Below are 12,668 nucleotides of genomic sequence, written 5' to 3' on the forward strand. Positions count from 1 at the left end.
TGTTTACTCTTTACCCTCAGATCACATTCTATTTGTTTATCAAGCAGAACTGAATATTTTCATTTTCTACACAATACTGTAAAACTGTACAGTTTACACAGTGAGACACACAAACACATTTAGGTGCCATCATTGGTTACTCTGTGGATTGGACTGTTGAATCGACACAATGGCTGTACATGCTAGGGTCTTTGGCACATGTCATCCCAGTAGCAAGCGAGGTTTCACTAATGGTTTACCCTGCTCCTCAAGAAGGCTCTGTCTCCTTCTCCCTGTTCCAGTCAAGGTTGTCAAGATGATAAAAGTATTTTTTTCTGAGATGTTCAATATGTTGAAAAAATTGCCTGTGGTCAGCATCCAGCATAATGTTTTGTCTACATTCTCCACTCCTCTTTTTGTAGCATTATAGTCCATTATCATTTCTGGACATGGCATCTCCTATCCCTGTGCAGGTCACATTGTGCACCAAGGATGTGTCAATATTTTGTTTAGACAAACTTTAATGTCTTCACTGGCCTATTCTGTGTAGCCAGCAGTTGAGATGAGAGCTCTGGCTTATTTGTCCCTATTGTGCTAAGCATTGATACCTTCCTCTTGAGGAGTTACTCTCCCAGTTTGTGTAAAAGTAAGTTATTGCATATGGCGTTGTGGCCATGCAGCTTATGTCATGTCCAGGGTAACCCTCATGCCTTAATTTCTCACAGCAGTTCCTCCATCTGACTTCCCCTTGTTAATGAAATGACATCCTCTGCCCTTCTGTATCTCTATGCTTCCCCTTCAGCAAATTATTCATAGCTTTGGACTGGCTTGTCATTTTTATGCAGATGATGCTTCAATCTATTTCAGTGTTAAAAGTGACACTTCATCACAGCTTTCTCAGCTCACAACTTGCCTCAGTGAAATTAAAGTAAAATTAAAACCTGAACAGAGCAAAACTTAAATTAACACAAAACAAATTAAATTGCAACAAAACTGAACTCCTGCAAAGTGGCAATAAAGTGCAACTTAAGAAAACAAACTCATTTTCAACCATTCTGGTTGATGATCTCATCAGACCTTCTTTTACTGCAAAGAATCTCAGTGTCACTTTTCTTATTTCACCTATGTAAACCATATTAATAAACTTTCTTACTTCCACCTGTGTCACATTTCTTATGTTTGCTCATTCCTCTCTTTTTCTAATGCTGAGAATCTTGTCCCTGTTTTTATCACATCCAGCATTGATTATTGTAAGTCACAACTGGCAGGTGCCCCTTCAGATCTTGTATCACAGCTCCAGCTGATTCAAAACTCAACTGCAAGGGTCCTGACACGAACCAACAACTGTGAGCACATCACAGCCATCCTGCTGCACCTTCATGGCTCCCTGTGTCTTACAGGATTGAATATCAAATTCTGTTATTGACCTGCCCACTAAGGTCCTCTCATTCTGTGCCCCCCACTAACCTGCACTCTGTGGGTGACAGCAGGGCCTTCAGCTGTATATAGCGCTCTGACTGTGGACTGACCTCCCGAAATTAATGAGATCAGCTGACTCCATTCATTTATTTAACTCATTCGTTTAGGAGGACATTAAACAGACCTGACATTCTGCCCCTCCTTTCAGTTTACCCCCTCTATCTGTCCAGGTACTCAGGGTTTGAATTTTTATCACAATTTATGCTATTTATTCAAGTTTTTTTGTAGTATTATATGTTGTACTGTATTTCAGTCTGCATTATTGTCTTTTATTCTATTTGAATGTTTTGTATATCCTGTATTTATCTTTATTTAGTGAAGATATTATTTGTAGCCAATGTTATATAGGTCCTGTTGTTCTTTCTCAATTTTGGGCAGGGTGCTATATAAATAAAAAGTGTTCTTATTAGTATATTTTTTTTCTTTTGATGGCCCATCGTTTATAATAATAACTGACAAAACCTAGAGCAGTTCCATATAAAACAATTAATATATTGCATAATTCAGTGTAGAATATTTATTGCCGTTTTCTTCACATACATGTTTAAAAATATCAGATTGGCTTAAATGTTCGTTCTAAATTGGTTTAGAACAATATTGCACACATGCATAGTACATTTTTAAAAACGTAATAACTTTTATTATTAACGTTTTACTAAATTCTAACGTGGTGCAAACATTATAATTGTATTTTATACTTCGTTTCATGAATGTAAACGAAAAACTATTCTCAATTAACACAGATCTTGGATGATTTTAATTTTGTCGACATGTTAAATGGTTCCCACAGACTCGAACACAATGTAAATGTTAATGGTGTATTTCACAGAAACGATCCGTATCGCTTAGTTTGATATAAGACACGACGTGATGGCAGAAACCCTCTGAACTTCAGAATGATTGGTATTTTTTTGGTTTCCGAACGTGTCTTTGACCCGACGTTACTTTCCAGGATTTGCCGAGACCTGCCCATACCTTCCAAAAGTAATTTTAAGAAGTCAGTCCTGAAACGACGGAGACGTCACTTCCGGGTCTGTAACGGCGGGTCTTCAACTGCGGTGACGTCTGGCGCTGTGGCTCTGCAGGTGGATAGTATTGGGGCATGCGTACGAGAGTACCCGAGCGCAGCAGCTGCGGTCGCCTAGCTGCCAGGCCTGCGCGAGCTTAAAACGTGCAACGACCACATACCTTACGTCGTGCAAGAAACGCCCACCAGCTTGGTCTATTGTCCAATGGAATAATGTAACAGGGAATCGTGACACACGCCCGTCCCTTTTTAGGACGCTCGGTTCAATGACATCATAGACGTGCGCCTTCTTTTCATCGTGCAAGTTTGCTTTGAAAAGGTTAGTTTTTCATATATACAGTATATCCTTGCAAAGTTTTAACCAGACTGCCGACTTTTGTTTAACTTTTAGACCGGTGTGCTGTTTTTCATGATTGTGTGCTTGAGTGGCATTTTTCAGAATCACCTATGTAGTGCCAAGATCTTACGGGGTCACCAGATTCGATACACGTTTATTATTTGATTTTTAGGACAGCGATTTGATCTTGATTACAATAACTGTGAATTTTGTAATGACTTTGAAAGAGCTGCACATTTATTTTTCTTTTGTACTTATTCTAGGAAGCTCTGATATGATTGGCATAAATAAAATCAAATTTTGTCACATACAATTATGCACATAGTACAATATGCAGTGAAATGCTTACTTGCTAAACTCCGAGACTGTGAATTAAATAGAATATAAGGAAATTTAAACAGTAATATATGACTTATAAATATCAATAAAAGTCATTAGCAATAGTTTCCATAATATGTAATAAATTAAATATCGTATGTGTTTAATAAAAAGGGTAATGACTTAGTTTATGAGGTAGAAGTACATAACAAACAAGAACAGATGTGTCGGATATTTGAAATATTTGAAGTTTAAATTATGTCTGTTATAATAGAAACTTCTCATTTTCACCTTACGGTTGAGGTCCGTAAAGGGGGAAAAAATCAAAATAACATCATATTCATAATCCCTGACCTTGAATTAGCCTAAAATGTTACCCACATGCTAAACATTAAAAGATGTAATTTTTAACTTTCTGGTAATTTATTAAAATATCAAAAATATATTATCATACCCGTGATCAGTTGCCTCAAAATTTCTTATAAGCACGTGGAATTAAATTTTATTACCAATACCCGTTTTTTTCTCAAAGTTTTGTGAAAGGGAGTAACTGTGACCACTCATATCTCATTAGGAGGTTAACCCCTAGGGTTGTGTTGGCATGCAAAATTTCATGTCCTTCTGATTATTTTTTTTTCTGAAGGTTTTACGGTTTACTGCTTTTATCATAAGGTTGTCATTTCCTGCACAAGATATGGCCCACAAATGAGTGGCGTTGAGTCAAGGGGGCCAGAAATAGGCGGAACCTAAAAAAACTTGATGTCCTGCTTAAACAGACATTAAAATGAGTCAAAACAGTATATCATATGTGAGGGATTTCATGTACCAGTGAGGCAGGAGGCTCTAGAATAAAAAACCTGAAGTGATTTAAAGTGTTCATATGTAATTCTTATGAACACAATATAAGAGAATTAACATCATGTAGTTCAATACACTATCCTCATTTAGGATGCAGATGGACTGTGAAATGAATCTTCTCCTCTGTTTCTCAGAATTGGTTTTCAGGCAGCGGTGGTTTTCCCTGACTGTAGCACAGAGAAGAGGCCATTTTTACGAAGGCTGGTATTTCTGATCATTTTCTTTGTCCTGCTCTGACATCGCTTGGTATAGATGTCCTCGAAATTTGAGAACGCACACCCAGTGATGCGTGCAGCTGACCATGCTACTCTCTGCACAGCCTTTTAGTCCTGCTGCATTCTTTTTCCAAATCAGACAATAAGTAAGACTGCAGGATAGATTCAAAAACAAAAACAGTTCTTTAGTAACTAGGAGGACAGCCTACAATGCCTGAGGCATGTGAGATGGTAAAGGCGTTGTTGTGCTTTCTTCACCAAGGTATCAATGTTCTTGGACCAAGTCAAGTCCTCAGTGATGTGGACACCAAGTTGTCTGAAACTGCCCACTCTCTCCACCTGAGTGCTCTTAATATTGAAGGTGTATTTGTGCCTGTGCTGTTTTTTCCCAACATCCAAAGTCCACTCTTTTTTATCTTGTTGATAATCTGGAGAAGACTGTTGTCCTGATTCTAGTTTGATTGATTATCTACTTCATCCAGGTAAGCCTGTTCATTGTTGTTGGAGATCAGGCCCACCACAACTGTGTCAACAGCAAACTTGACATAGGTGTTTGAGTTATGTGCAGTTGTGTGTTCAGAGGAAGTGTAGCAGAAGATTTGAAACACAACCCTGTAGAGCCCCCGTGTTGAGGGTGAGGAATGATAAAGTTTGGCCACCCATTCGAACCAAAAGGGTTTTGCCCGTTAAGAAAACAAAGCTTCACAGTGAAGTTTTCCCTGACCTTGGTGATGAGCTTAGGGGGATTTATTGTGTTCAGTGCAGAACTATAATCTATAAATAGTATTTTGCACAGAATTTCCTCTCCGGTTGTTCTGGTGGGTCAGTACAGTACATAAGTAGGATATAACTGGTGGATCAGCTGGAGTGGTATACAAATTTCATGACTAGCCCCTTGGAACACTTCATATATATATGAAGTATATAGTAAGTAGATATATATATATATATATATATATATATATATATATATATATATATATATATATATATATATATATATATATATATATATATATATATATATATATATATATATATATATATATATATATATATAGTCATTCATACAGGTTGGATGTGATTTCTTAGATACAGGGACAATGGTGGATGGTTGGTTGGTACAACATACTGTGTTAAGAAGAGATTTAAATTTTACTAGGAACACTTGTGCAAGATGATTGACACAAATATTAAAAATATGTCCTGGTACACCATCAAGACCGGCTGCCTTCCTGGGATTCACTTTCCTGAAAGCTTTCCTTATGACATGTTCCAACAAAGTGAGTGCTATTTCCTTGCTTGGGAAGGCTCTCAACTCATACGTGTTGTACTGCTGGCTGGTTATACCAAAAAAGTTCTTACCTTGACAATTTCCCCACAGATTATATTACTTTTTTATTTTATGTTAGAAAACAAAAAGATTACTTTTTAATTTATGTTCTTTTTCTAAAAATCATAAATGTATACTGTACATCTTAAAATGACTCATTCTTTCTAAATTTTTCTGAATGATTTGAATAATTATTTCTCTGCTTTCAAGTACTGTACATGAAGAAATGTACACCACTTACAATTAATTACTAGCAACTAGTTCGATATCCAGTGGTTCAGCACTCACTTAAAATATGTTTTGACTGTAGGAGACATTTGACGACTAAGAAATTGCTGTAAGCTGCAATCTTATGAGACAATCATGTATTTTTACCATCCCTGAATACACAATTTTAAATATATGAAACCTATTCAGTTATGGAACATTTTATTCAGGCAAAATCTTTGCATCCTTTGAACATACAGTATGTGCTTTAAATGCAACCTTTTGTGAAAATATTTCCTTTTTTGTGCATTTTCTTTTTTTTTTGCCTCATCAGTTACTGTAGAAACTATACTTTATAGGTTGTAACCTTAAACTATATCGATGTTTATAAAATGGACCTCTCGATAACAAGGTCAGTGTTGGGAGAAAAATATTTCAGTTACATTTTCAAAAAAATATTGGAAATCAGCAGTAAGTAAAACACATGACTCCTCTAGTTGCACATTGATGTGATCTAACTCCGCTCAAAACAGTACACTACACATTGTATCCATTTTAAGACCGCACTTGTGAGCGATGTTGTCAGGCAACTGATTCACTGAGTTGCATTTTTTAAGAATTTTTTAGACTCTGACTTTGCTGAAGTACAATTCTCAGTTATTTATCAGACAGTCTTGTATTTTTAAATTCATCCATCCATTTACATAGCCCATTTATCCAGGGCAGGGTAGCAGGGTCTTGCAATCGCCATAATCCCAAATCCTCTAATGGCTCTATTTGAGGATGTGCCTTATGGGACATTAGTTCTACTAATGAACAATCTGTTGTGATAACTTACAAATGTATATTTCTAACAAGCTGTCTTATCTTGCTTAGCTGTAAGAATCCTAACCAACCTACTAAAACACTGTAGGTATAGAATATTCTATTTTATTTAAAAGTAAAAATAAATTCACTTTAAAACGAGCCGTCCAAACGTTCTTTAGAATCTAGCAGGCATTTATTGATGTTTTCCTCAATTAAATCAGCATGCTGAAACGTTTCCAAATTTTTGGACATTTCTGTAATCACATAGTGATTATTGTTGTATATCTCTTATTTTACTCTGCTTTATGGATGGCCAATGAAGGGGGTTTTCAGTCTGATTTTAAATAAAGTGTTCCACTCCAATCTTACTGATTTTTTTTTTTTTTTTTTTTAATTTTAAAAGTTTAACAAAAAGGTAATTTTCCTAATGTTTTTACAGTATACTGTATTTTATACACCATACATACAGTAGAAAAACTCTGTAAATGGTTGGTTGCACATTACTATTATGTTTATCATTATTGTCTCTCCATTAGAAGTAAAGATGAATTTGTTAACTAGAAATATTTTTACCTTTGAAAAAAGCAGGTGAGAGTGACTGTATTGCTGATTGATTATCCTGCACCATCCAAATTGTTCAATGTGTGCCATTGTGTGCTCAGTTTCTGTTTTTGATATTTATATTCTTTCTGCTTAACTTCAAAGGGGAAAGGTCCTTCTGATTCATTTGTTATTTGTTTGTCCAAGAAGTCCTCAAATACTTGTTTCTGAACTTCGGGCAAATGTATATGAAAGGGACTTTTGGCAGGGTGATGTGGTTTGGAACTTTCTATAAGTATGGGTTAAAATTCCTTAGTAGAAATCTCAGAATCTTATGGCGTTTTTCTGCTGCATAGTACGGCACAGCACGGTTCAGTACAGCTCACCTTGGTTCGGCTCGGTTTGCGTTTCGACTGCAGTTTAGTACCGCTTTAGAGTGGGCGGGATTATTCACGTGTCGTTATAGTTGCGCCGCCTCTACTGCTCGCTCTTCATTTTTTTTAACTTGTCCCTACACTGTTTGTAAGTTCTATGGTAGCCATGTGCGCCCAAGAGCTTAGCGACCTCCTGAAAAACTTTTTCATTCCGCGTCGCCCCATCCAGCTCTCGCTGGATCCGCTCCTCGGCTACCAACGAGAAGAACGTCTGTACTTCCTCAATAGACCACGAAACAGCCATTTTTGGTTAAAACAAAATGGTGCGTCCGAACCTTTGCTGGCTGTGCTAAAAATCTAGCGGGTCTGTTGTGTCTCGTGTCGCAAGTTCAGTGACGCAGTAATGACGATTTTCTCCGGCCAATCAGTGACCAGCAGAGTTTACACGTCACGTTTTGGTAACGGTTCGGCACGCTTGGAACCTCGGCTGAGGTGGTACTAAAAAGGACCAGGTACTGTTCCCAGTGGAAAACCCCCCAAAAGTGAGCTGAACTGAACCGTGTCGTGCCGTACTATGCAGTGGAAAAGCGCCTTTATACAATTGATGCGAGCCTGTAAAATAAAAATCTGCTTTCACATCAGTTTAAAGCTGGATGTAATGTTTTCACTTAATCCAGGTAATGTACCGGAAGCTAAGTATGTTTTGTCCTGGCCAGTACTTAGATGGGAGACCAGTAAGGAAGCGCTTGGGTTGCTGCTGGAAGAGGTGTTGGTGAGGCTTACTCTGTGGTCTGAATGTGGATTCCAAAGCCCCAACGCAGTGACAGGGATGCCGTGCAGTAAAAGTGACACAGTTGTTTGGATAAGATGTAAAATCAAGGTCCTGATTCTCTGGCCATCCTTCATAAAGAGTAGGGTGTATACCGATGCCCTGGTTAAATTGCCCACCATGGCCTAGTCATTTTGGCCCCCTAATCATCCTGTCTCTAATTAGCTAACAGTCTCTCACCCTTTCACCACCCTAATAGTTAATTGTGGTGAGCGTACTTTTACAGGTCGTATCCTCTCCGAGACAGACGTGTAGTCAAGTGCAGCTGTGGCACAAATTGAGCGGGACAGGCTGGAACCTGTCTCGGGCAAATGTATGGCAGCTTGTTGTGTGACCATACAGTACAGGGTGAGAAGTGAATGTAAAAGTGCATGCATGCGCCATCTCACCAAGTGCAAGTCACACTTGTATAAGCATAGATCGATACTTTATTAATCCCAAGGGAAATTCACATACTCCAGCAGCAGCATACTGATAAAAAAAAAAATATATATTAAATTAAAGAGTGATAAAAGTGCAGGTATAACAGACAATAACTTTGTATAATGTTAACGTTTACCCCCCCCGGGTGGAACTGAAGAGTCGTATATTGTGGGGGAGGAACGCTCTCCTCAGTCTGTCAGTGGAGCAGGACGGTGACAGCAGGCTGTCGCTGAAGCTGCTCCTTTGTCTGGAGATGATCCTGTTCAGTGGATGCAGTGGATTCTCCATGATTGACAGGAGTCTGCTCAGCACCCGTCGCTCTGCCACAGATGTCAAACTGTTCAACTCTGTGCCTACAATAGAGCCTGCCTTCCTCACCACTTTGTCCAGGTATGAGGTGTCCTTCTTATTGCTGCCTCCCCAGCACATCACCGCGTAGAAGAGGGTACTCACCACAACCGTCTGATAGAACATCTACAGCATCTTATTGCAGATGTTGAAAGATGACAGCCTTCTAAGGAAGTATAGTCAGCTCTGTCCTCTCTTGCACAGAGCATCAGTATTGGCAGTCCAGTCCAATTTATCATCCAGCTGCACTCCCAGGTATTTAAAGGTCTGCACCCTCTGCACGCAGCCACCTCTGATGGTCATGGGGTCTATGAGGGGTCTGGTCCTCCTAAAATCCACCACCAGCTCCTTGGTTTTGCTGGTGTTCAGTTATAGGTGGTTTGAGTCACACTATTTAACAAAGTCCTTGATTAGGTTCCCATATTCCTCCTCCTGCCCACTCCTGATGCAGCCCACGATAGCAGTGTCGTCAGCGAACTTTTGCACGTGGCAGGATTCCGAGTTGTATTGGAAGTCCGATGTATATAGGCTGAACAAGACTGGAGAAAGTAAAGTCCCCTGTGGCGCTCCTGTGCTGCTGACCACAATGTCAGATCTGCAGTTCCAGAGACGTACATACTGAGTGAGGTCTGTCTGTAAGATAGTCCACGATCCATGCTATCAGGTATGAATCTACTCCCATCTCTGTCAGCTTGTCCCTAAGGAGCAGAGGTTGGATATATATTTTCCATAGAATTCACATTAACTCTTGTAGCTGTACAGTAGATGAACATGAGCAGAGTGGACTGCTCCATACTGTATACACACACACACACACCTTTCATGGTAAGAACTGAGGTGCATGCAAGCGCTGAAAAAACTTAAAATGTATGCAGGCGCCATCTAGTGGCTGTGGTTGAGCGTGAGCAGAGCAGATCACTCCATAGACACACACACTTGCACACACACACAGTTCTTTTGTTTATATATGTCTAATATGAAACAATTAGTTTTATTTGGGGAAGAAATGTGTGCTTAAAGTCTTCACAGAAAAACATTTTACAAAATTTAGAGAATTAAGAAGTTATTGAAAATGTCAAATAAGTGTACATTTTTTATATGTTTATTGTAGACCTGTGGAAAATGCTTATTAACATAGTTATTCTTGAGACTTTTAAGTGTCCCTGGTGGACAAGGGAAATCTCCCTGTAGTTTATCGTGGTTTGTAGTGGTTTCTTTGAAAAAGAAGCATTAGCAAGATTAAACTGCTGAGTTATTGCTTAATCGTGTCACATTTCACCATCACTAGCTCTCTGATTGATTACTCTAATTTTCAAAGTGAACTAGGTTCTTATCTCTTACATGAGTTAAACCTCTGTCCTGGCATTTTCACAGGAAGCTTAACTCTATCCTTAGAAAGGATATCTTTTGAAGAACTATAGTTTTATTGGCTGTTAATCTTTGACTTTTATTTCTTTCAGGTTTGTATGAAAATGCTGGTGAAAGCTTCAGGGCTGCTGTTGACCCAACCATTTACAAATATTGTGAAACATTCATTCAGGTATTATTTTGGCATTTTAGTTTAAAATTATTTTGTTTTGTACAGACATTGACACTTTTTGTGGATATTTGTACCAGAAAATATTCATGCCATACCATTTACTAAGCCTGCTTAATCCTGAGCAGGTTTGCCAGGGGCTGGGGTCTTTCCCAGCAAACACAGGGCACAATGCAGGAACAAATCCTTGGACAGGTCACTAGTCCATCGCAGGGGAACACACACACACACACACACATACACGCATACACGCATACTCGCATACTCCACACATTCTCACTAGGGCTAATTTAGCATTGCCAATCCACCTAACCTGTATGTCTATAGACAATGGGAGGAAGCTGGAGCACACAGAGGAAACCCACACAGACACTGGGAGAACCTGCAAACTCCATAACACAGGGTGCCCTCTCACACCTGATTGTCATCCCATTGATTGAAAACACCGGACTCGAATTTCACCTTCAATCTAACTGCTAATCCTAGAGATTCACATACTTTTGCCACTTACAAATATGTAATATTTGATAATTTTCCTTAATAAATAAATGACCAAGTATAATATTTTTGTCTCATTTGTTTAACTGGTTTCTATTTATCTACTTTTAGGACATGAGTGAAAATCTGATGATGTTTTAGGTCATATTTATGCAGAAATAAGAAAATTCTAAAGGGTTCACAAACTTTCAAGCACAACTGTATGCTAAAGAAGTTTGCAGATTTTAAAATTTCAACACTGTTGTTTTTTATCTGTGAATCTGAAAGATAATTTCTTTCTTTTTTTAATAGGATTTCTGCAGCCTGTACAGCTATACAGAAATTGACTCGGGTTCGTGTGGTGGACAACAGTGCACTTGGCAGTACTCCATATCATCGGCCACCTAAATGCATTCATGTGTATACCAAAAATGGTGTGGGCAAAGTGGGTGACAAAATTTTACTGGCCATTAAGGGACAGAAGAAAAAGGCTCTTATTGTTGGCCAGAAAATGCCAGGCCACACCATGACACCTCGGTTTGATTCCAATAATGTTGTGCTAATTGAAGATAATGGAAACCCAACTGGGACAAGGATCAAAACACCTATACCTTCTAATCTGCGTCGACTTGAAGGAGAATACTCTAAAGTGCTGGCCATTGCTCAGACATTTATATGATAGCCAGATATGCTTCTATCATGAAACATGATCTAAGGTATAATTAATAAAGTGGCATCAGCTAAAGACAGCTTGCACATTCAAATACTTCTTGTTTGAGATAAACTGTGCTGTAACTGTTAGAAGTGAAATTGAAGTTGAAAAATTGTCTTTCTTTTGCAGGTGGTGTGACTATTAAAAGAGAATATATATTTTTGATTTAAAAATGTATTTAAGTATTCTTTGTAATCAGCACTGTTAATTTTAACTATATAAGCAATAAAGCTGTGAGTCATCAGGAAGGAGGCAGGCTGTTGGTCCTGACTATTTGGTTTGAAAAACTGCTCTTGTTGGGGCTTATTAGGATGCATCGACAAATGCCAACATCTTTACACAATTAATAAAAAGCAGAATTCACCATATTTAAAAAGATGCAGTATTGCAAACCACCTTAAATCATTTTTGACATCCATGATGCATATTTGTACTCATGTAACTTGAAAGGTAAAGAACAACATCTGTAGAAATGTTCAAGTTGTGACGTATGTTATAAGGGAGGACTCTCATTTTGTCCATATGAGAAATACATTAATTGAAGGGTGGTTTTTTTTTTTTGTTTTTTTTTTTTTGAGTTGTGATAGTGGGTAGGAACACTTCTGTTACAATGTTCATTAAACCTTAATAGCAGCTGGATCATTGCCATAGGTGGGGATAGCATGACTATCTGAGATGCTGCACAGGGATTTGGATGTGATGTCTCCACTGTGCAATTTTTGTGGCACAAGAGGGTAGATAAAGGGAAAGACTCACCCTAGCACCCTCCAAAAGGAGGTTAGGCATGGCATTAAGCCCCACCTGTGTGGTGTTAACCAACGCTCCATAGTCTCAAAGTGATAACTTCAGGACACGTGAGGACAAATAA

The 12,668-nt window shown here is 38.4% G+C and overlaps 1 protein-coding gene across 1 annotated transcript; it reads left to right on the forward strand.

Annotated features, from left to right (window-relative positions):
* Window positions 1–2,619: 2,619 nt before the first annotated feature.
* Window positions 2,620–12,051, forward strand: mrpl14 (mitochondrial ribosomal protein L14). Its single transcript, XM_039738767.1, has 3 exons — window positions 2,620–2,804; window positions 10,535–10,614; window positions 11,401–12,051. Exons 2-3 carry the CDS (start codon window positions 10,541–10,543, stop codon window positions 11,765–11,767), a joined length of 441 nt encoding a protein of 146 aa, XP_039594701.1. The 5' UTR covers window positions 2,620–2,804; window positions 10,535–10,540; the 3' UTR covers window positions 11,768–12,051.
* Window positions 12,052–12,668: the final 617 nt, after the last annotated feature.

The sequence above is a fragment of the Polypterus senegalus genome, chromosome 16, assembly GCF_016835505.1.
Source record: "Polypterus senegalus isolate Bchr_013 chromosome 16, ASM1683550v1, whole genome shotgun sequence".
Lineage (NCBI taxonomy): Eukaryota > Metazoa > Chordata > Cladistia > Polypteriformes > Polypteridae > Polypterus > Polypterus senegalus.